The sequence below is a fragment of the Eubalaena glacialis genome, chromosome 13 (assembly GCF_028564815.1).
Source record: "Eubalaena glacialis isolate mEubGla1 chromosome 13, mEubGla1.1.hap2.+ XY, whole genome shotgun sequence".
Classification (NCBI taxonomy): domain Eukaryota; kingdom Metazoa; phylum Chordata; class Mammalia; order Artiodactyla; family Balaenidae; genus Eubalaena; species Eubalaena glacialis.
In genome coordinates this window covers 15,370,406-15,394,521 of record NC_083728.1, presented here as the reverse complement: position 1 = coordinate 15,394,521, position 24,116 = coordinate 15,370,406, and the positions used below count along the sequence as shown (strand labels likewise).

The 24,116-nt window shown below is 48.8% G+C and overlaps 3 protein-coding genes across 5 annotated transcripts in view; 2 read left to right on the top strand and 1 right to left on the bottom strand.

The window, feature by feature from the left end:
• DNTTIP1 (deoxynucleotidyltransferase terminal interacting protein 1) overlaps window positions 1–10,249 on the top strand; it is a 28,419-nt gene extending 18,170 nt beyond the window's left edge. For both annotated transcript variants that reach the window (XM_061208559.1, XM_061208558.1), the window contains 3 exons: window positions 7,789–7,860; window positions 9,738–9,793; window positions 9,879–10,249. In XM_061208559.1, coding sequence (XP_061064542.1) covers window positions 7,789–7,860; window positions 9,738–9,793; window positions 9,879–10,017 — 267 coding nt within the window. In that variant the 3' untranslated portion in view covers window positions 10,018–10,249. The remainder of the gene's footprint in view (window positions 1–7,788; window positions 7,861–9,737; window positions 9,794–9,878) is intronic.
• Window positions 10,250–11,188: 939 nt separating this feature from the next.
• UBE2C (ubiquitin conjugating enzyme E2 C) lies at window positions 11,189–14,296 on the top strand. 2 transcript variants are annotated; one of them, XM_061208946.1, is made up of 6 exons: window positions 11,189–11,337; window positions 11,902–11,929; window positions 12,699–12,785; window positions 13,233–13,437; window positions 13,545–13,604; window positions 14,057–14,296. In XM_061208946.1, exons 1-6 carry the CDS (start codon window positions 11,237–11,239, stop codon window positions 14,113–14,115), a joined length of 540 nt encoding a protein of 179 aa, XP_061064929.1. In that variant the 5' UTR covers window positions 11,189–11,236; the 3' UTR covers window positions 14,116–14,296. The 2 variants fall into 2 exon arrangements, with proteins under 2 accessions (XP_061064929.1, XP_061064930.1); XM_061208947.1 differs by having other exon boundaries at window positions 11,305–11,352.
• A 4,995-nt stretch (window positions 14,297–19,291) lies between these two features.
• Window positions 19,292–21,925, bottom strand: TNNC2 (troponin C2, fast skeletal type). Its single transcript, XM_061209798.1, has 6 exons — window positions 21,920–21,925; window positions 20,490–20,541; window positions 20,206–20,349; window positions 20,004–20,118; window positions 19,705–19,841; window positions 19,292–19,453 (listed from the first exon to the last, which is right to left on the bottom strand). The coding sequence occupies exons 1-6, from the start codon at window positions 21,923–21,925 to the stop codon at window positions 19,422–19,424; spliced, it is 486 nt and encodes a 161-aa protein (XP_061065781.1). The 3' UTR covers window positions 19,292–19,421.
• Between the last annotated feature and the right edge of the window lie 2,191 nt (window positions 21,926–24,116).

Genomic DNA, 24,116 nt, shown 5'->3' with positions numbered 1-24,116 from the left:
CATTGGAGCAAGGCAGCAGTTCTAACCTTTTTCAAAGACAGGACTCCTCTCCTGAGCTATGCTTTGGTGTCCACTGTTTGAGAAAATCTTGGGGGTGGGGGGGGCATGAATTCACCCTCTTAAATGAATTTGTATTTTATCAGTCACAAAAGCATCCAAATATATTAGAAAAAAAGTAATGCACATGTGTTCAAGTTATATTTTTTTTTGCGCCTGTGTGCAAGGCTTAGTACCCCTTGTCAGAACTACACAGCTCGTTGGGGTCCCAGAATCATGGGCTCTGCCTACTACATTCTGTGCAAGTTCAGGTTCTTCAAGGGACAGACCTACTTCCTCTATTTTTTCAGTCTTATGTTGTGGGATTCCCAACACCTGGACAATTTGGTGTGCTTGCTGCTACTTCATTTTCCTCTCTTAGTGTCTTCACTCCTGCTGTTCCCTTTGATGGCCTTCCTCCCCTACCCTTTTCTCTGCCTGAGTGTTCTGTAAGATCTGCGTCTTCCAAGACCCTTGCTTGCATCATCTGCCAAATGGCTATGCTCTTGGACCTACTTCCAATTCCTGTTGCACAATGGTTAAGAGTATCATTTCAGTCCTGGTTCCGTTACTTACTAGCTGTGTGACCTTGGGCAAGTGAGACCGTTTTGTCATCTATAAAACCAGAATGATGCAAACCAGCCGTTTAGGGTTGGTAGAATTAAGAGAGAATGCAGTAGAATATAGCCGTTTTTGGTAATAACTTTAAATGATGGAGTATAAGCTATAAAAATATTGAATCATGTTGTACACTTGAAACTAATATAATACTGTAAATCAACTGTACTTCAAGAAAAAAACAACTGACTTCCTCTGTAAAAAATAAAGAGAGAGTGAAAGAGAGAAAGCACAGTAAAGCTCCCAGACAGTGCCTGGCCTAGAAAGGGCTCAATAAATGGTCATCATTACCAGCATACATTCCCAATTCTTAGACCCATCATTTTTAATAATCTCCCAACCCACACTGTCATTGCCAGTGGATGCTGTCTCTCATTTTAATCTTTCCAGGCTAATAAGTGGAGGGAAAATATTTCTGCTGTTTTACTTTTAATTCTTTATTAGTGATAATAAGCATCTTTTCATCCATTTAGAGTCTATTTATGCTTCTTCTGTAAACTGCCTGTTATATCTTTTGCCCATTTTTCTGTCCTTCTAAAGGCATTATTCAAATTTTCTTTTCCTTTTTAACTTTTGTTAAATTATAGAAATAATATGTAAACCCATTCTTGTTGTAAAAAGATTCAAACAATACACTGAAGCTAATAGGGAGCAAAACACAAAGCTCCTCTTAACTCTTGAATCTGACTCTCCTCCCCTAGAGGTCACCCCCAGCAACATGGTAGCATCCTTCAGTCTCCTGTCTATATGTGTGTGAGTGTGTGGATGTGTCCTTGTCCTTTAGTGATATTTTGTTTATGTTATTGGGCTCATACTATATATATTCTGATTTTTTTTCACCCCAAAGTTCATTCATTCACTGAAAAAATATTGAGTGCTGAGCATTCTCAAACTGCCAGAGATACAGCAGTGGACAAAACAGACACAGACAACGCCTCGCCCTCATAGAGCTTACATTCTAACGCAGGGCAAGCTATGGTCTCTGGGCCAGATCCAACCTGTAGCCTGTTCTTGTCCAACGCAGAGTGGTGACATTTTTGAAGGGTGATTTTAAAAAAAAAAAAAAAAGAAAAGAAAATGAAGATTATGTGACAAAGATGTATGTGGCCACCAAAGCCTAAAATATTGGGTTGGCCAAAAAGTTCGTTTGGGTTTTTCTGTAACATCTTACAGAAAAACCCAAACGAACTTTTTGGCCAACCCAATTTTTTTTTTTTTTAATATTTATTTATTTATTTTTGGCTGAGTCGGGTCTTAGTTGCGGCACGCAGGCTTCTCTCTAGTTGTGGCATGCGGGGTCCAGAGTGCATGGGCTCTGTAGTTGTGGCACGCGGGCTTAGTTGCCCCACAGCATATGGGATCTCAGTTCCCCGACCAGGGATCAAACCCGCGACCCCTGCATTGGAAGGCAGATTCTTAACCGCTGGACCACCAGGAAAGTCCCTGGCCAACCCAATATTTACAGAAAAAGTGTGCTGGCCACTACAGATCTAGGGAATAATATCTTAGCGATTTGTCCATGTTATTAAGTCTCCCTCATTTTACTTCTAACAGCTGTGTAGAATTCATAGAATAGATTTTCTATCATTTATTTCATTGCTCCCTTACTTACAGATGTTGAAGTGTTTTCCGACAGTTTTGCTGTTGTAAACAGTGCTGCACCAAACATCCCTGCATACATGTGTGGGTGATTGTGAAGGATAAATCCCTGGAAATGGGATTGCTGGGTCAGGAAGTACACATTCAAATTTTTGATTAATATTTATATTACTTGGGAAGTGAACTAATTAAACTACAGTTTAAAATAATTAAATCTGTAGTAACCATACAGATTTCCCAGCTTGGTCTCCATTTCAAATGATCTGCCTATTTTATACAACCTACCTTTATTGGGCACTTATGTGTCATATACTATATTTACCACCTTTTATGCACTATCTTCTTTATTCTTAACAACAACCCTGTAAGTGTTAATACTCTCTGTTTTACAAATGAAGAAACTGAGTCTTGGGGATTCCCTGGTGGCGCAGTGATTAAGAATCCACCTGCCAATGCGGGAGACACGGGTTTGAGCCCTGGCCTGGGAAGATCCCACATGCCGCGGAGCAACTAAGCCCATGCACCACAACTACTGAGCCCATGTACCACAACTACTGAAGCCCGTGCTCCTAGAGCCTGTGCTCCACAACGAGAAGCCACGGCAATGAGAAGCCCACACACCACAACGAAGAGTAGCCCCCGCTTGCCACAACTAGAGAAAGCCCGTGTGCAGCAAAAAAGACACAACACAGACAAAAATTAATTAATTAATTAATTGATTTTTTTTTTTAAAAATTGAAATCGTATCAAGTATCTTTTCCAACCACAACGCTATGAGACTAGATATCAATTACAGGGAAAAAAACTGTAAAAAATAAAAACACACAGAGGCTAAACAATATGCTACTGAATAACCAAGAGATCACTGAAGAAATCAAAGAGGAAATCAAAAAATACCTAGAAACAAATGACAATGAAAACACGACGACCCAAAACCTATGGGATGCAGCAAAAGCAGTTCTAAGAGGGAAGTATATAGCAATACAATCCTACCTTAAGAAACAGGAAACATCTCAAATAAACAACCTAACCTTGCACCTAAAGCAATTAGAGAAAGAAGAACAAAAAAACCCCAAAGTTAGCAGAAGGAAAGAAATCATAAAGATCAGATCAGAAATAAATGAAAAAGAAATGAAGGAAACGATAGCAAAGATCAGTAAAACTAAAAGCTGGTTCTTTGAGAAGATAAACAAAATTGATAAACCATTAGCCAGACTCATCAAGAAAAAAAGGGAGACAACTCAAATCAACAGAATTAGAAATGAAAAAGGAGAAGTAACAACTGACACTGCAGAAGTACAAAGGATCATGAGAGATTACTACAAGCAACTCTATGCCAATAAAATGGACAACCTGGAAGAAATGGACAAATTCTTAGAAATGCACAACTTTCCGAGACTGAACCAGGAAGAAATGGAAAATATAAACAGACCAATCACAAGCACTGAAATTGAAACTGTGATTAAAAATCTTCCAACAAACAAAAGCCCAGGACCAGATGGCTTCACAGGCGAATTCTATCAAACACTTAGAGAAGAGCTAACACCTGTCCTTCTCAAACTCTTCCAAAATATAGCAGAGGGAGAAACACTCCCAAACTCATTCTACGAGGCCACCATCACCCTGATACCAAAACCAGACAAAGATGTCACAAAGAAAACTACAGGCCATTATCACTGATGAACATAGATGCAAAAATCCTCAACAAAATACTAGCAAACAGAATCCAACAGCACATTAAAAGGATCATACACCATGATCAAGTGGGGTTTATCCCAGGAACGCAAGGATTCTTCAATATATGCAAATCAATCAACGTGATACACCATATTAACAAATTGAAGAATAAAAACCATATGATCATCTTAATAGATGCAGAGAAAGCTTTTGACAAAATTCAACACCCATTTATGATAAACACCCTGCAGAAAGTAGGCACAGAGGGAACTTTCCTCAACATAATAAAGGCCATATATGACAAACCCACAGCCAACATCGTTCTCAATGGTGAAGAACTGAAACCATTTCCACTAAGATCAGGAACAAGACAAGGTTGCCCACTCTCACCACTGTTATCAACATAGTTTTGGAAGTGTTAGCCACAGCAATCAGAGAAGAAAATGAAATAAAAGAAATCCAAATCGGAAAAGAAGAAGTAAAGCTGTCACTGTCTGCAGATATGATACTATACATAGAGAATCCAAAAGATGCTACCAGAAAACTACTAGAGCTAATCAATGAATTTGGTAAAGTAGCAGGATACAAAATTAATGCACAGAAATCTCTGGCATTCCTATACACTAATGATGAAAAATCTGAAAGTGAAATTAAGAAAACACTCCCATTTACCATTTACCATTTACCATTGCAACAAAAAGAATAAAATATCTAGGAATAAATCTACCTCAGGAGACAAAAGACCTGTATGCAGAAAATTATAAGACACTGATGAAAGAAATTAAAGATGATACAAATAGATGGAGAGATATACCATGTTCTTGGATTGGAAGAATCAACATTGTGAAAATGACTCTACTACCCAAAGCAATCTACAGATTCAATGCAATCCGTATCAAACTACCTCGGGCATTTTTCACAGAACTAGGACAAAAAAGTTCACAATTTGTATGGAAACACAAAAGACCCCGAATAGCCAAAGCAATCTTGAGAACGAAAATTGGAGCTGGAGGAATCAGGCTCCCTGACTTCAGACTATACTACAAAGCTACAGTAATCAAGACAGTATGGTACTGGCACAAAAACAGACATATAGATCAATGGAACAGGATAGAAAGCCCAGAGATAAACCCACACACATATGGACACCTTATCTTTGATAAAGGAGGCAAGAATATACAGTGGAGAAAAGACAGCCTCTTCAATAAGTGGTGCTGGGAAAACTGGTCAGGTACATGTAAAAGTATGAAATTAGAACACTGCCTAACACCATACACAAAAATAAACTCAAAATGGATTAAAGACCTAAATGTAAGGCCAGACACTATCAAACTCTTAGAGGAAAACCTAGGCAGAACACTCTTTGACATAAATCACAGTAAGATCCTTTTTGACCCACCTCCTAGAGAAACGGAAATAAAAACAAAAACAAATGGGACCTAATGAAACTTAAAAGCTTTTACACAGCAAAGGAAACCATAAACAAGACCAAAAGACAACCCTCAGAATGGGAGAAAATATTTGCAAATGAAGCAACTGACAAAGGATTAATCTCCAAAATTTACAAGCAGCTCATGCAGCTCAATAACAAAAAAACAACCCAATCCAAAAATGGGCAGAAGACCTAAATAGCCATTTTTCCAAAGAAGATATACAGATTGCCAACAGACACATGAAAGAATGCTCAACATCATTAATCATTAGAGAAATGCACATCAAAACTACAATGAGATATCATCTCACACCAGTCAGAATGGCCATCATCAAAAAATCTAGAAACAATAAATGCTGGAGAGGGTGTGGAGAAAAGGGAACACTCTTGCACTATTGGTGGGAATGCAAATTGATACAGCCACTGTGGAGAACAGTATGGAGGTTCCTTAAGAAACTAAAAATAGAATTACCATACGACCCAGCAATCCCACTACTGGGCATATACCCTGAGAAAACCATAATTCAAAAAGAGTCATGGGGCTTCCCTGGTGGCACAGTGGTTGAGAATCTGCCTGCCAATGCAGGGGACATGGGTTCGAGCCCTGGTCTGGGAAGATCCCACATGCCGCGGAGCGGCTAGGCCCGTGAGCCACAATTGCTGAGCCTGCGCGTCTGGAGCCTGTGCTCTGCAACAAGAGAGGCCGCGATAGTGAGAGGCCCGCACCGCGATGAAGAGTGGCCCCCACTTGCCGCAACTAGAGAAAGCCCTTGCACAGAAACGAAGACCGAACACAGCCATTAATTAATTAATTAATTAATTAATTAATTTTTAAAAATTTAAAAAAAAAAAAGAGTCATGTACCAAAATGTTCATTGCAGCTCTATTTACAATAGCCAGGACATGGAAGCAACCTAAGTGTCCATCAACAGATGAATGGATAGAGAAGATGTGGCACATATATACAATAGAATATTACTCAGCCATAGAAAGAAACGAAATTGAGTTATTTGTAGTGAGGTGGATGGACTAGAGTCTGTCATACAGAGTGAAGTAAGTCAGAAAGAGAAAAACAAATACCGTATGCTAACACATATATATGGAATCTAAGGGGGAAAAAAAGGTCATGAAGAACCTAGGGGTAAGACGGGAATAAAGACACAGACCTACTAGAGAATGGACTTGAGGATATAGGAAGGGGGAAGGGTAAACTGTGACAAAGTGAGAGAGTGGCATGGACATATATACACTACCAAATGTAAAATAGATAGCTAGTGGGAAGCAGCCGCATAGCACAGGGAGATCAGCTCGGTGGTTTGTGACCACCTAGAGGGGTGGGACAGGGAGGGTGGGAGGGAGGGAGACGCAAGAGGGAAGAGATATGGGAACATATGTATATGTAAAACTGATTCACTTTGTTATAAAGCAGAAACACACCATTGTAAAGCAATTATACTCCAATAAAGATGTTAAAAAAAAGAAAACTTAAAAAAAAAAGAAACTGAGTCTCAAGGAAATCATCGCCTACATTTACACCACCTGATAAGTAGCAGAAACCAGAATTTCTGAACCAAATTCTTCTTTTTCTTTCTTTCTTTTTTTTTAAACTGCCGCCCCCTAAAAGCCCACCAGGCCAGATTGGCCACCCTCACATGCTCACCTCCAACCTTCCCTACCACTCTCATTCCCTGTGGGCTGAGCTCTGAACCCCACAGCTAAGTTCTTAACCACGATGCTATTCTGCCTCCTCCAGGGCATGAAGTGTCCTGATTTTTGTTTTAGAAAATTTGGTCACCATAATAGTCACATGTGTTGTAAGCCACCTCAGATCATTTCTTCAAAGAGGAGTACAGCTCTGAAATAATAGTCACAGTCTGACCAGTTGCCGGAAGTGCTGTGTTTTGAGAAAGGAAAGGGGGGAGTTCCTTGCTTTTCTGGTGGTTAGGACTCAGCACTTTCACTGCAATGGCCTGGGTTCAATCCCTGGTCGGGGAACTGAGATCCCGCAAGCTGCGTGGCATGGCCAAAATTTTAAAATTTTAAATTTTTTTCGGATTTCCGTGGCAGTCTAGTGGTTAAGACTACGCACTTCCAATCAGAGGGTGCGGGTTCAACCCCCAGTCAGGGAACTAAGATCCTCCATCTCACGTGGCACAGTCAAAAAAAAAAGTTTAAATTTTGAAAAAAGGAAAGGGGCAGGAATGAGAAGTGTACTAAACCTCGGGGAATTGGGTCCCCTACCCTGGCCTCCTCCTGGGCTCAGCCCTGCTTGCTCTGAAGAGGTTGGTGAACCCTCTCCATCCACCAGGCTAGGACGAGGTCTTGCTGCTAAGAACTGCTCAAGGGCCAAGAGTATGCTCTGGACCAAATGAGAAACGCCCATCACACCAGGCTAACATCTCCCCCTGTGACTTCATCCCTCACAGTACGCAGCTGACCCCCAGGACAAGCACTGGCTGGCCGAGCAGCATCACATGCGGGCAACAGGGGGGAAGATGGTAAGTATTGCCACACGTGCCACTGCCAGAGACCCACCCTGCCCAGGGACCAGGGCTATTGGTGGCAGCTTACCCCCAAATCTGAGAGACTCCATGCCCAACAAATGTGAGAAAGGAGACTTGTAAGAGTAGAGAGGGCCCATTCCTTCATGCTGAAGACCAGAATGTGATCCCTGGCTTCCCTCAACTGACCCCAGGTCTCCCACACACCTCCCCCTCCCCTTCCACAGCACACTCATATGTAGATCATATTAGCTGTATGTAAGAATGGCAGGTACAAGACTCCCTGAACACTGCTTTCCCATCATGTGCTGCCCATTGACAGATTTCACTCCTCCATCACAACTCTTCCACCAGACGCAGCTATGGAATCTCTTCTCAACACTGTGCTCCAGGCCGCACCCCTTGTCAGAAGGAATTAGCACATGCAGTGAAACTTGTTTGCCACACCTGGCAGCCCCTTCCAGAATCACTTCTACTTAAAGAGTCCTTAGCTCAAATCAAGCAACAACCTTAGGAAAATCATCGTTGCATGTGTTCTAAAACTATCATGGAGGGATTTGTCCATCACATGCCCTCTCCCCCACCTGAAGACTCTCTTAGTCCCACCGCTGGGACTGCTCCTATTAGAATTCAATGGCCTCGGGACTTCCCTGGTGGCTAGTGGTTAAGAATCCACCTGCCAATGCAGGGGACACAACTTCCAGCTCTGGTCTGGGAAGATCCCTCATGCCACGGAGCAGCTAAGCCCGTGAGCCTCAACTCCTGAGCCTGCGCACCTAGAGCCTGTGCTCCACAACAAGAGAAGCCATCGCAATGAGAAGCCCACATACCACAATGAAGAGTAGCCCCCGCTCTCCACAACTAGAGAGAGCCAGTGAGCAGCAGTGAAGATCCAACGCAGCCAAAAATAAATAAATAATTAAATGTATTTTTTAAAAAAGAATTCGACGGCCTCGCAAACCAGTATGCCATCTCCTTTCTGGCAATGAAAGCTATCTTTTATTTTATTTTCTACTATATTTATGCTACACTCTCAAAAAAGATTTCAGGAAACTTACCATTGACACATACATAAATAAGAAATAGGATAAAAAGGCAAGGCAGGATATAAAATTAAGCCACAAGAAAGACTAATTTTAAAAAAGGGATTTTTTAAATTGCCAGCCCAGGAGACCAGTGCAAGTCTATAGGTTTTCAGCTGCAGGCCCCACTCAAGGACACCTGATCTGTCACATAGTTAACAGTGCCCCTAAGATGAAGATAGTCGTATGACTCAAGGGACACACAGTTACTCCTGACCCTAAGACTGGAAAGAAATATCTCCCATAGAAGACTGTTTCGTGATGGACAGCATCGCCACATGGTAGGCTCACAAGAGGGCTCTCCTGCTGCAGACCATGGCGTTGTGCTACAGCAGTTCTGCAGGCCCCCGGACAACACAGCCCAGTTAACGGACAGCAGTGCGGTTTATCATGTTTTCCCTTTTGCCACGAAGTTCAAAACCAAATTATCTTAGTTCCAGAGTTCACATGTGGCTTCCTCCTAATTTCCTATTTCCATGTGTATTTTGCTACCTCTGGCCCTTTCTTTTTAAGCCACCTCAGGGTCCCTTTGTAAAAGGGACGATGGCTATAAGTAAATTAATCATCATTCCCCGCTCTCCCACCCATAAATTTTCTACTTGAGTGAAAGATTGTCTCAAACTATTCCCCAGACAGCCTCTCCCTACTTACTCTCCCTTGCTAAATTATAAACTATGACTACACGCCCCCACCTTCCAGCTCTTACATTAAGGAGACATTTAATAAAGTATTAATCGAGTTGGACTGAAATGACTCAGAGGCAATGACGACTCTCCTTTGCTCCTGCCCCAGGCCTACCTCCTCATTGAGGAGGATATCCGGGACCTCGCTGCCAGCGATGACTACAGGTAAAACCTGCCCTACCCTCCCCTGGGATGAGCCTGGACCTACATTCTCCCTTGCTCCAACTCTCCTCCTCAATGTCTCTTCCAGAGGATGCCTGGACCTGAAGCTAGAGGAGCTGAAATCCTTTGTCCTGCCCTCCTGGATGGTTGAGAAGATGCGGAAGTACATGGAGACACTCCGGACAGAGAATGAGCATCGTGCTGTCGAAGCACCTCTGCAGACCTGAAGCCAGGTCGCCTGGCTACAGCTGGCAGCCCTCCTCCAAGGCCCTCTTACCCACATGGCTGAGGCCACTGCTGGGACTACTCCTAGATGGATCTCAGAGGCATTAAAGCTATGCCTGGGCTAGTTTGTAGTGACTCACTGCAGAACGCCCCCAGACTGGCATGTGGTTCTATATTTGTAAAGTTATTGGGATAAGAAGCAATTAAACAGTTTGTAATAAACACAGATGGTGAGCCTGCTGTGAGCTCTGCCTGTGCATGCTGACAAAACATCAAGGGCTCTAGAGGAAGTGGGTGTAGGAAAAAAGGACCAGGCACCCTTCCCCCACCCCACGTTATCCCCAGGAAGCCCAGTGCCCCACGCGTATCTGCTTTGTGAGACGAAGCTGGGGACACCATGTACCTTGCCAGTCTTCCCTGTCCCTTTATTTCTGTTTCGTCACCCAACTAAGGTATGGAAGTAGCAGAATGTGGTGATGGCTGGCACCATGGGAGGTTGATGACAAACCAGAAGAAAAATACAAGGTGGCTTTTATTACCCCCATTTTACAGGTTAAAACACTAAATTATGTGCCCAAGGTAACACAGCAAACCGTTGCAGAGGCAGCCGATGAACCTGTTTTCCAATGAGGAGTCCCTGGCCCTGGCTATCAGCCTCTAGTTTTTCCCCCCTCGCCTGAATGTTCAGGCTCTTAAAGCCCCAACCAAAGTGCCCAGGACATTAATAACAGGTGGAGGAGCTGGGGTTTCCGGTTTGAGGGAAAATTACCAGGGCCCCAAGACTGGAGACCCTCCCTTCCCCTGGGAGTAAGGGATCCTGGCCGGTCGTGCCGGGTGTTCACGACAGTAGCCAGGCGTTTGACCTAAAAGGATTCATCCCACGTGGACTTTTTCTAGGCCCTTTAATGGTCGGCGTTTTCCAAAGGCGGCCAGTCCGCTACAGCTTCGTTAATTAATGACAGCCTCTCCTGCCAATCGCCCATCAGAAGCAGGATCCCTCCGCCCAATAGTGGTACGCTGGTGGGTGGTTCTAGCAGTTGCCCGGTGACAGAGTGCTCTGGCGCGCCCCATTGGCTGGATCAAACCCAAGCGAGCTGCTGATAGGCCAGCGCTGCCGGAGGGTTACAATTCAAACGCGGGCGGAAGGGCCTGGGAACCCGCAGTTGCAGCCGCGATCTCCGTGTAGTCCGAGTTCTTGTCTCCCTTCTCAGCGCCACCCGGATGGCTTCCCAGAACCGCGACCCAGCTGCCGCCAGCGTTGCCGCCGCCCGTAAAGGAGCCGAGCCCAGCGGGGGCGCCGCCCGGGGCCCCGTGGGCAAGAGGTGAGTGGTGCGGAGGTAACAATCGCCGGGCCTGGCACAGCCTGGGCCTTTGGGGCCGAGAGCGAAGACTTCCGGGACCCCCACCTCCTCCTGGAACGGGTGAGATATGGGAGGTAGAGGGACACGCCAGGAGCTCGACTGCTCTTAGAGACCCTCCCGAAGGAGGACGGAAGGGGTATGGCCGCTGCCAGGATCCTCCGTCGGTGAACCAAGATGAAGATGCTTCGGGGACCTTCGGTGTCTTGGCTGGAGGACGGCGGGGGAGGGGGAAGGAAGGAGGGGAGAAATTGAGATCCGGCACGGAGAAAGACGCCGGAGAAGCAGACGAGGTTAAGAATAAGCCAGAGCCGTCCTGTGGGAGCCTGGAATTAGGGAGGGTGAGGAGGACTCACTACGACCCTCTTGTGGAACTGGGGGTGACTGTGCCCCCAGCTGAGTCCGACTTCAGGGTAGAGGGAGGCCTCCGTGACAGCTGCTCCAGAGAGATTGGGGTGGGAGGAGATGCACCACCTGGAGCCCTGATCCATCCAGACTCCCAGGTGACCCCGAGTGCTCTTTTTGCAGGCTACAGCAGGAGCTGATGACGCTCATGGTGAGTGACTGATGCCCGGAGCCCCAACCAGTTGGTCCACCCTCCCACCTCCCAGTCACTTATCAGTAGCCTCCTCTCCTACATCAGGCTCTTTGATAGACATGGGGGTAAAAAGATGAGTCCAGCCTGTTCTCTTCTGGGAAGAAGCTAATCCACCTCACCTACATACCTTTTCTCCAGACAGTTTCTACTCCCAGTCCCATCCTCCCACAATAAAGTTATCCCTGAAATACGGCTCTCATACAAGGCCCTCCCCCTGCCCTGCCTGGTCCTACTTCCCTGGCCTAAGGTTTATCCACACCCAACTCTCCATTCTTCTTAATATTTCTAATCCTGTCGCACCTCAGAATGCTTGCTTCCTGGACGATCTCTTCTACGTTAACCCTGGATATTCAAGTCAAATCCTTCAATGACCATATTGTTTGTGTTCCCAGTCCGTGAATAGTCTCTGGGCTTCGTGTGTAACCAGCACTCAGTAGCATGTTGAGTTGACTTCCCAGCAGCCAGCATTGTGGTTACAGAGCTGCCTTCTGCTTCCCTGCACAACCCCTCCCTTCTTAGCCTGGCGATGAACCTCCATCATCCCAATACTCCCCGGAGAGGAATGCTGAGCCCCGAGGATATAGCCATTTCCTCAGGAAAGCCTATCAATTTGGCCTGGTTGCTTTATTTTGGATCAAAATGTGATGAGGTTAGGGGGAAAGGGTTCACCCACTGGCCCCCCAGGAGCGTACGCTTCAGCCCAGCATGTGTTGTGTTTCCTCCCCAGATGTCTGGCGATAAAGGAATTTCTGCCTTCCCTGAATCAGACAACCTTTTCAAATGGGTGGGGACCATCCATGGAGCAGCTGGCACAGTAAGTATAGGGTTGGGGTAGGTGAGTGTGACTTAGCTGAGACTGGGGAGAGGTGGGAGGTGAAATCCAAGTGCCGGGTCTGCTTCAAGTCTTTTGGCTGGCGGGACACTCCCCTGTGCCTGCTCTCGTGCCCTGAGCCTGTGGCCCTGATCTCCCTCTCTATAGTAAGAGGCTGTGTTTAAGGCAGGGCTCTCCATCTTAGATGCTGACAGGGGGCCAGACAGCAAGGAAAAGAATGAAGGACAACTGAAGACTTAGGCCAGTGGGCCTTAGACCAAAGGATCACTGATGACCCCAGTGACCAGATATGAGAGAAAGTACCAGACCAGTTTAATGCTTTCTCTTCTGTCAAGTCCCAGACAAACTCAGGGGTCCTGGCAAGTCCCTTATGTGGGGCTTGGGCTGGGAACTGAGGCTCAGGGTTACTCCCCGAATCTCTTTCTCCAGGTATATGAAGACCTGAGGTATAAACTGTCCCTGGAGTTCCCCAGTGGCTACCCTTACAATGCACCCACGGTGAAGTTCCTCACTCCCTGCTACCACCCCAACGTGGACACCCAGGGTAACATCTGCCTGGACATCCTGAAAGACAAGTGGTCCGCCCTGTACGACGTCAGGACCATCCTGCTCTCCATCCAGAGCCTACTCGGAGGTGACTGCCGAGACCGGCCCCTCCCCTGCAACCTGGGAACCTGTGAGAACTCCCCCAGGCGGCCTCTTCTACCCGCACCTGACTGTCCTCTTTCTCTCCACCTGCAGAACCCAACATCGATAGCCCTTTGAACACACATGCCGCTGAGCTCTGGAAAAACCCCACAGGTGAGTCCTTTGTCCTTCTCAGGGCACCAGGCCATCCCTCCCCAACCTTCAAAGCCTCCCTCAAACAACAAAAGGATTCCAGTGACTTGGGAATATGTCCTTGGGGGGCAGGTAACCCAGTTCCACCTCTGCCTTGGTGTTTCTGGTTTGCCTGTTTGCTATAAACTCAGGAAGAACCAACCCTTTCCACATTAATGTAGGTTGGGGAGGCTTTTTAAGTAGAAGGCAAAGCTTTGTGCAAATGACTTGCTCGCTAAGGGCCCCTAGTCCCCTCCCCAGCCTCCCTGGAAACAGCCTGTCCAGGAGTCCTGGCTGGGTGGGCAGCAGAGGGTCAATCTGTTGTGCTGGGAAGCCCCTCCCCAAACTCCTCCCACGTTTATATCCTTGCTGCCCTCTTATCCATCTTAACCCCTGTCATCATCACTCGCTGAGACTTGCCTGTTCTCTTCCAGCCTTTAAGAAGTACCTGCAAGAAACGTACTCAAAGCAGGTCTCCAGCCAAGAGCCCTGACCCAGGATGTGCAGCTCTCCTTCTGTTGTCTTTTTATTTTTTTTCCCTTAGATGGTCTGTCCTTTCCTCGATTTCTGTACAGGACCCTGTATCTTATCTGTGGTGTCATTTTTGTTTTGTTTCTGTTTTTTAAATTAAGTGTCTGGTTAAGCCCTTGTGATGAATATATTAAATAAATACATTTTGGGGTTTTTTAACAAGTTGCTGTCTTGTTACCCTAGGGTTGAAAGTGCTCAGGATCGGCAGAGGTCAGGTGTAGGATCTGGGTTCTTGCCCTGCTCCTCTACCCAGGGAGTCGGAGCAGCTGATAGGCTGTAGGGCTGCGCAGTAGGGTGACAGGATTTGTTCCATTGCAGCCTTAGTTATTTTATGGCTCTGCATCTGTTTCCTCATCTATAAAATGGGTGTCACAAAATGCCGATTTCTGGGCGTTCCCTGGCGGTCTAGTGGGTAGGATTCAGCGCTTTCACTTCCATGGCCCAGGTTCAATCCCTGGTCGGGGAACTGAGATCCCATAAGCCGTGCAGTGCAGGCAAAAATATAGATAGATAGATAGATAGATAGATAGATAGATAGATGAAAATTAATTTAAAAAATAAAAAACAATAACAAAATGCCAATTTCTGTGGTGTGATGACATGCACCAAGAATGTTAGCAAATATAGGAGTTGTCCCAGGTGTGTTGCAGATGAGGCTGAACCAGACATTAGGCTGAAACAGCTAGAGCTGTAGAGAGTGTGTGTGTGTGTGTGTGTGTGTGTGTGTGTGTGTGTGTGTGTTGGAGGGGGGTGGGGGGGGATCAGCCACCTACTTTCTGACTGTAGATGTTTTGACCCTGAAAAGGAGCAAGAGGACATTCAGGTGACCCTACAGCAGGCCCAGGGTCTGCAGAGACAGCCAGGGGAAGCTTTCTGGACTGAGGTCACAACTCGCCCCTTGCCCCAGGTCATCCATAGATGGCTCCATGCTCCACAGGGGCACGTTCACCTCCTGCTCCATCTCCACCAGCAGTTGCTCTGTCTGCTGCACCACTGGCCCATCCGGCCCCTTGGGCCATCTTTCCACTGGCCTGCCACAGGCCTTTGGGGCTCCTGGGAGGAAACCCCTGTGCCGACCAGCTGGGTCCAGGTAGGCTGAGGTGCTGGGCCCAGCCCAGGTCCTGCAGGAAGATCTAGGTGACACACCCAGGTGCGCTCCAACAAGGCCTGAGTGTTGGCTACTCACCCAACCTGGTCAGCTCTGCCTGCAGCTGGTTGTGCAGGCCTGGGGGGAGGGGGAGAAGACAGCAAGGAGGTCATCAGGAAGGTTCTCACCCACACTTTCCTCCTACTCCAGCTAGCCCGGACCCCTGTGCTCCCAGCAAGCAGCCACATGTGGAACTGGATTGGAGTTGTCAGGTCTGGGATTAGAACTTGGATGTCCTCTAATCAGTTCCTTCATCTCAGATTGTGCTGTTGGCTCCCTCCTTGGGGCTTGGACCAGTGTTGCTCAATCTACTGTGCATGTAAATCTGCCTGGGGCGGACTTCCCGGGTGACGCAGTGGTTAAGAATCCGCCTGCCAATGCAGGGGACACGGGTTGGATCCCTGGTCCGGGAAGATCCCACATGGCGCGGAGCAACTAAGCCCGTGCGCCACAACTACTGAGTCTGCGCTCTAGAGCCTGAGAGCCACAACTACTGAGCCCGTGTACCACAACTACTGAAGCCCATGTGCCTAGAGCCCGTGCTCCACATCAGGAGAAGCCACCACAATGAGAAGCACTCGCACTGCAACAAAGTAGCCCCCGCTCGCCGCAACTAGAGAAAGCCCGCACGCAGCAAAGAAGACCCAAGGCAGCCAAACATAAATTAAAAAAATAAAAAAATAGGGGCTTCCCTGGTGGCTCAGTGGTTAAGAATCTGCCTGCCAATGCAGGGGACACGGGTTCGAGCCCTGGTCTGGGAAGATCCCACATGCCGCAGAGCGGCTAGGCCCGTGAGCCACGACTACTGAGCCTGCGCGTCTGGAGCCCGTGCTCCGCAACAAGAGGGGCCGTGACAGTGAGAGGCCCGCGCACCGCGATGAAGAGTGGCCCCAGCTCTCCGGAACTGGAGAAAGCCCTCGCACAGAAACGAAGACCCAACACACCCAAAAAATAAATAAATAAATAAATTTTTAAAAAAATAAAAATAAAAAAATAAAAAAATAAAAAATAAATAAAAATAAAAAAATAAATCTGCCTGGGATCTTATTCAAATACAAATTTTGATTCAGTTGGTCTGGGTGGGGCCTGAGGCTCTGCATTTCTAATCAGCTCCCGGGTGGTGTCATTGCTGTGCTCTAGTTAAAGGTATAGAGCAGTGTTCTTGAGGTGTGGTCCTTCCACTCATCACCTGGAACTGGTTAGAAATGTAAATTCTTGGCCCCAATAAGCTCTCCAGGTGATTCTGATGCTCTCTCAAATTGAAAGTCAAGAGGCTGGGACTTCCCTGGCAGTCCAGTGGTTAAGACTCCTCACTTCCACTGCAAGGGGTCAGTGTTCGATTCCTGGTCGGGGAACTAAGATCCCCCATGCCGTGCCACACAGCCAAAAAAAAAAAGAAGACAAACACCAGGCTGGAGGATGTCTGAGATGAGCAGAGCTCAGAACCTGACACTTGGTTCTTAATAAATGCTGGCCAAAGTGGATGTATCTTTGCCTTCCTTAGGAAGCCTCTCTATGTGGTTTCCTGGACCATGGTGTCTGATTCCCCCAGATGGTCACATGACCTACCTGTGTCAGTCACAGAGACCCAACTCTCTACACTGTCGTTCGGAACCAATCAGGGTGTTTCCTGGAATTAATCCCTGTGAGAAAGTAAAATTATTTTACTACTAGGATTGCTAAAAGAGGAGGGAGTCAGTCTGGGCTGCTGGTGGAGACGGCTGCAGATGAAAGAAAGCCAAGCAGAGACAAATAGCTGAGAGATGACATTGAAACTCTGGCCTCCAGTTCATGTGTTGACATCCCGGTGTCATGAACCAACAAATCCCTTTTTGGTGTAAGTCATTTTGACTTAGGTTTCTAACGCTAGTGCAGTCAGTATTAGAAGGTGTGATGATCACTATTCCCATTCATTCAGTACAGTGGTTGAGTGCCCACAAGATAAAGGCCCTATGTTGGGGGCTGGGGATGAGGCAGGAAGAGGACACAGTCCTGTCCTCAGGGAGGGTGAAGTTTAGGGAGTAGATAGGCATGTCAATGGTGTAGAATAAGTGGTGGTTAAGGTAGAAGACCTGTGTTAGAATTCCTGATCCACCCCTATGTTACTCGTATACACTTGGGCACTTATATTTAACCTCTCTGTAAAATGGAAATATTAGTATCTACCTCATAGGATAGATGAAGAACCGTAGAACAGTGTCTGGCACATAGTAAGCACTCAATAAAAGCTGGGTGTGGGAGTTCCCTGGCAGTCTAGTGGTTAGGATTCTTGGCCTTCACTGCCCATGGCCCGGGTTCAATTCCTGGTCGGGGAACTGAGATCCCGCAAGCTGCGTGGCACGGGGTTGGGTGGGGGGCAGCTGGGTGCTAGGCTCACATGTTGCTATGAAAGCTCAGAGGTGGGGCACCTAATGAAGATGAGGAGTGTCAAGAAGGGCTCTCTCTGGAGAAGGAGATTGGGCTGCGAGGGAGGTAACCAGCAGTTAATGAAGTCTTGAGCAGGGCAGTGACGTGGTCAGATTTGGTTTTGGAAAGATCCTTCTGGCTGCCATCTGTCTAGAGAGTGAATGGCAAAGATAATGGCCTGAGTTATGATGCTGAGTGGGCTTGGAGAGGAGGGATGATGTGGTAAGGAGACAAAGTAGCAGGGCATAGTAAGTAAATTAGAGGTGGAAAATGAGCTTCAGAATTTGTGACTTGGGTCTCAACCCTGAGGTGGGCAACACAGGAGAATGAGATGGAGGAGGGAGATTTACCAGTTTAAGGCAGGGCCAGTTTGAAGCACTCAGGACGCCCGGGTAGAATTGTCAACAGGTAGATGGTCTTGCTCCTGTTTCCACCACACAGCCATATCACCTAGGTTGTTATCTACTTGTCTGGGTAATTCACGCCACTCTGCCTGAGTTTCCTCACCCATAAAATGGAAATAAGGGCATCTGCCCCTGGGGTTGTGTGGATAAATGAGACAACACCTGCACAGCACACAGTAGGCACTCATAGGGATGATTACTAAACACGAGCACTGCTCCTGGCTGGAAATACAATCCAGGAAACATGAATGAGCCAGAAAGGGGAGAAGAGAACAGGGAGTTGGAGAGGGAGGGCTGCAACAATGAATAAGAGTTCAATGTTTCAAGATGATAATGATATTACTAATAGCATTTATTACATGCTGACTCCGTGCCAGGCTCTGTTCTAAGCACTTTGCACACATTAATTTATTCTCACAACCCTGTGAGGTAAGTACTATCACTGTCCCCATTTTACAGATTAGGAAAGGAAGCAGAGAGTGGTTTGTCACCAGCAGTGAGGATTCAAACTGAGCGTGAGGAAAGCCAAACTACCACTGCCCTAAATTAGCTTTGACCCAACGCCGGCTATAATTGAGTTGTTTACAAAAGAGCTGTGGGCGCCAGAGTGCAGCCAGTCAGGGCAGGGATCAAGGGAGGACAAGATGGTATCTGAGCTGCGTCTTGGTATCTTGGAGATGGCATTTGAGCTGTGTTGAAGGATTTGCCAAGACTTTAAGAGGAAGAAGGGCATTCCAAGGAGAGAGAACAGCATGTGCAAAGGTTGGAGGGCTTAAAAGTGCACCCCACTTCCATAGCAAGAAGGATCGATTGCCCAGTGAGACTGGAACCTCTCGAGGGAAGGGGTAACTGTGGGAAGGAGGGGAAGGAATTTGGGTTTGATTCTAGAAGCAATGGGGACCCTGGAAGCGCCAGGAGCCACCCAGCCCCTCGGCCAAGTTGCCACGCCTAGCGCCGGCTGCAGATAGACCGTCGCTAAACTTCCGAGGGCAACGAGCGCCACCCCACAGCGGGCTCCCGCGACCCGGCGGCCTTCCGCGTCCCGCTGCGTTCGGACCCGAGGACGCTAGGGTGGCTCCAACCGGGGTGGCGCCCTGGACAGCGGCCCAACCAGGCGGCCCCCGACACCCGATCCATCCCGGTCCTCCCCTTACTCAGGCCACGCGCTTTGCAATGTTTCCTTTTATTCCTTCTAGACACATTCCCAGAAGGGGCCGCTCCTCCCTCCCGGGGCCGGGAGTGGGACCGGGCGGCGATGACGTCCCCACGCCCTAAGGACGCTCGGTCTCCGCGGAGGGGAGGGCCGACTTCTTACTGCACGCCCTCCATCATCTTCAGGAACTCTGCGGGGAAGGAGACGGAGAGGCGGTCAGGAGTCCCCTAGGGGCGAGCGAGGTCTGGCCAGGCGCCGGCCTCGCAGAGGGGGTGCCTTGTCATTAGTAGATAAATTGCACAAAACCGCCCAGAGGTCCCCCCTACCCGCCCGCCCCGCCCCGCCCCGCCTTCAAGGCTAGGGACTCCCGCGTGGGCGCCACGACCCCGGACTCTCGAGCCTGGTTCGGTCTTCCGCTCCTCGCGCTCCCCAGACCCTCACCGTCGAAGTCAATGCGGCCGTCGTTGTTCTTGTCACCGTCCTTCATCAGGGATTCGAGCTCCTCGTCCGTCACGTGCTCCCCGGAGGCCCGGAAAATCTCAGCCAGTTCCTCAGCATCGATGTAGCCGTCTGCGTTCCTTCAGGCGGAGGGCCAGGGCGGAGCTCAGGACGGGCAGGGGCGACCTGCCCGGGCCACGCCGAACGCCCCCGCCTACATCCCCACCCCGAGAACCTTCGTGCCCTGCTGGCCAGACTCAGTCGGCTCTGCGCCTCGCTCGGCTCCCAGGCCCCCAATGCACCTGTCAAAGATGCGGAAACACTCAGCCAGCTCCTCCTCAGTCTTCCCCTTGGCGTCCTCTTTCATCTGGCGCACCATCATGACCAAGAACTCCTCGAAGTCGATGGTGCCGCTGCCTGAGGGAGGCAGATGGTGAGTGAGGCTGAGCCCCAGCTGCCAGCTCCTCCACCACCATCCCATCCCGCGGAGGGCCACCCGCTCACCGTCCTCATCCACCTCCTCGATGATGGTGTCCAGCTCCTCTTTGGTGGGTGTCTGGCCCAGCATCCTCATCACCGTGCCCAACTCCTTGACGCTGATGTCCCCGCCACCATCAGCATCAAACATGTCGAAGGCGGCCTTGAACTCTGCCAGGGCAAGGAGAGCCGAGGGCTAAGGTGAGCCTGGCTGGACCGTCAGCCTCACGTCCACCCTCCCTGCCTGCCTAGACACCAAACATTGCCCAGCACACAGCCACCCAGCGGCCAGCCCGCCCACCCCCACTCACCAGCGATCATCTCCTCGCTGAGGTAGGACCTGGCCTCAGCCTGCTGGTCCGTCTGCAGGAAACACAGACCATCAAAGATCAGAAGGGGCAGCCCTGGAGTGCATTCGTGACTTAACCCCATTCTTCTGCACCCCCATTTCTGTAAGTGCCCCTTAGTCCTCCGGAGAAACAGCTCCAAACTTGCCCCCCCCCACTGCGTGCTCCCACAGCACCCAACCCCACTTTTGAAGAACTAGGGAGGGGAATTCCCTGGTGGTCTAGTGGTTAGGACTCTGTGCTCTCACTGCCGAAGGCCTGGGTTCAATCCCTGGTTGGGGAACTAAGATCCCACAAACTGCGCAGCTCAGTCAAAGAAAAAGAAAGAAAGAACTAGGGATTATGCCCTTCTTGCTTGTCAATCAGAGGTCAATTCAGGAACCCCCCAGTAATCTTGGGCAAGTCACTAAATGTCCCCTCATCCCCTCATCTCTTCTTAGCAGTTTTTCAGGGATGAGCTGAAATCAGGGGTGTGAGAAGGCTTTGTAAAGTGCCAGAACGATTCCAACATCATTTTCCAGTTTTCCCTGCCTCCTCGCAATGTCTGGTACTTTAACAGGTGCTCAGTAAATGTTTGCTGTCAAATAAATGATAATGCAAGGCAAAGTTACTGAGCACCGACCAAGTGTCAGGCCATAGACCGGGCACTGGGACCCCCAAGAAGTCAGACACATCATCCCTCCCTCCAAGAACTTGCAGAGACAGAGATTGTAAACTTCCTGGCGATGATTCAGTCATTGGAGTAAATGCCACTCCTGCTGGGCGGAGTATGATGTGGGCCTTGTGCAGGTGATGGTAAGATGGCTCTAAGGAGTTTCCACCACGTCCAAGCCCAGCCAGCTAGCTAGGGGACTTTGGACTGAGGCTGGCAACGAAGAAGGGCTGAGGAGTCCAAGGAGCTCTTCAGCTGGCTGGCTGCTGGCTGTCCTCCTTGTCTCCCTCCTCCTCCCCTCCCCCCTCCCCTCCTCCTTGCCTGTACCAAAAGGGCAGGTTATTTTTAGTCAGGAACGGGCAACAGCAGCTGTCGTCCAGGGTCTAGTTACTCCTTGAAGTGAAGTGGGGAGGGCGACCTCAGATCTCAGAGGAAAAGGACGGCCTCAAATCATAACCCCTCTCTGGGAGGCTGACATCTCTCTAACTCTGCTCTGTCATCTTCGGCCCCTTCTCATCCCCTTGGAGCTCTTGGGGTCCTGCCCCTGAACTGGTCTGAGGCCCTGCACGCTTCCCATCTTCCAGAGGAGGTTTCCTTCTCTCACTGGCAGGAAGAGGGTTTGGCAAGGCTTCCAGCCCACCTCCACTGCTCACTGGCTTGCTGGGTGACTCCCTCTCCACCACGAGGGTCCCCCTCTCCACCATCAGGGTGACAAGCTAAGACCCACTCACAGTTCTCTGACCGACATGGCTAGAAGCCTCAGAAGGTCTCAGGGAACCGGCAAGCCTGGAGGCTCAACCCCTGGAACGTCCCAACTCTCCCCTTCCAAGACAAGTCCGAGGCCTTCTTCCCAACCTTCCTCCCAGACACCAGGGTTCCAGGAACTTTCATATTCCATCTTCAAACATCCAAGTTACTGCCCCACAGAGCACCCAGATCTGGCCTGAAAGATGCCCAGAAGTGCTCCTGCAAGTAAAAGGATGAAGTCCCTTCTCATCCTTACCATGGTTGCGTGTCACCAGGACTCCTCTGCTGCAGGTCACCTCCTCTGTACTCCACCACCCAAAGATGCCCTGGCCCTCTGTAGCCCCTAGGATTTGTAAGGGCATCCTCTCCTCCCACTTCCCTGCTCCCCAGGACCGGATGCCCTGGCCAATCAGATCCTGGGGTCAGTGAGCACCCCCCTCCCAGAGTCCTAGCCCATTACCTAATTTAGCCAAGGGCCCTTGCAGAGAAATTTAAGCCTCCAAGCAGGTGGCAGGCCTTGACGTCCTAGATTCTTGTGAGGAGAACCCGCCCTGCTCCACCGCCTTAGTGAGCGCCCCCTCAGGAAGCATACTTGCTCCAAGATGGGTGAGGATGATTAGGATAGAGAAAAATGAGGCAGCATGGCGGAATGCAAGAGCACAAGCCTTGCCGTCCAAAGCCCAAGATCCAATTCCTGTCTCTACAAGCTGTGCACACTTGGGCAGGTGGCGATGCCACTCTGAGCTTCAGTTTCCTTATCTGTGAGATGGGGAGAGTCATAACCTCCCTCACAGAGAAACCATGGTAAACGGGAGCCCAGGTATATGTCACCAAGCTTGTGCCAACTACATAGGGTCAGTGCTTGGCAAGTGGAATGTTTTGTCTTTGAATCAGGGTAAGGGGCGGCGGATAGGAGGAGGGGAAAGTGACAGCCACAGTTATTAAACCTCTGTGACTGGCCACACACTGTGCTAAGCATTTTAACCACAAGATCTCATCCAGTACTCATCCTGTGAGGTAGCAACTATGATTATTCCCTTTTCACCGGGGAGCTTTGTAAATCATAAAGGTCTATAGTCATGTTGGGGATTCTTATTCATACTGACTGAGGGGAAGTTGGGGCAGACTGTCCTCGGGGGACCCGTCTAGAAGGAGAAATGTATAGAGGGGTCCAGGAAACAGGGTGTGCACTTGGAGGAGAAAGAAACATTGAAAGAAGATTCTTCTCTCAAGCTTATCTTCTCCAGGGAAAGGGTTTGGGGGATTCACTTTTTTGGGGGGAAGGGGGACCGGGGGAAGTTTCTCTAAGTAGGTGAAGGGGCAGCTGGCCCCTTGCTAGAGCTTGAGGAAGAAGTCTGGAGGAGCTCAGCTGGCCATCTGGAGAGTGAAGGAGTGGGCAGATCAAGTCAAGTCCGAGGCGAGCCCACCCTGAGAACGTACAGGGTCCACACGGGGTGTTGCGGGGGATAGACAACATTTATGGACGGTAGCTAAGTCAACAAAAAAGCACGGAGATGACTAAACACGGGGTCTGGGGCTAGTGAAAGGGGGCTGGACACCAAGGAAGTCAGATGGACAGTGGCAGCTGGGCTGCCCTCTTGCCCTATACATAGATATTCCCAAGGAAATCTCAGTGGAGCCAGGCCAGGCTAAATAAGGCCTCCCCCAGCCAGGCACAGGGCCAAGGGGCCATGCTCCCCAGGGGATGCCAATTTGGATACAAACATTGCAACCACTCGATCCCTTTGGAACAGAGAGTGTGGAACTTGCAGCAATCCTTTGTTCATTAATTTGTTCTTTCATTTATTCAGGGAAATAGATAAGGTCCAAACTCAGTGTGGCCAAACAAGGTCCCACTCACCCTTCTGTTCTCATCCCCTTTCCTCTCCCACCTTGCATGCCGCTCTGCTTTCTTCAGACTAAAATAAAGCTCCAACCACCACCCTTTAAAGTTCCCAGGCCCTTGCACATGCTGGGTTTTTTCTGCCAGAAACTCCCATCTTCCCCTTGTTCACCTGCCTACTTCCCTGTCCTCTGTCTCGGCTTTAACAATACTTCCTCCAGGATCCTTCCTCCCCTGTACCCAGGCCAAAGGAGTCCAAGGTGGTCTCCAGTATTTTCCTCAGTCATAGCACTGAACATGCCATGGGATCACGACCTGTTCTAAGTTCCACGGACCAGAGACTGTTACC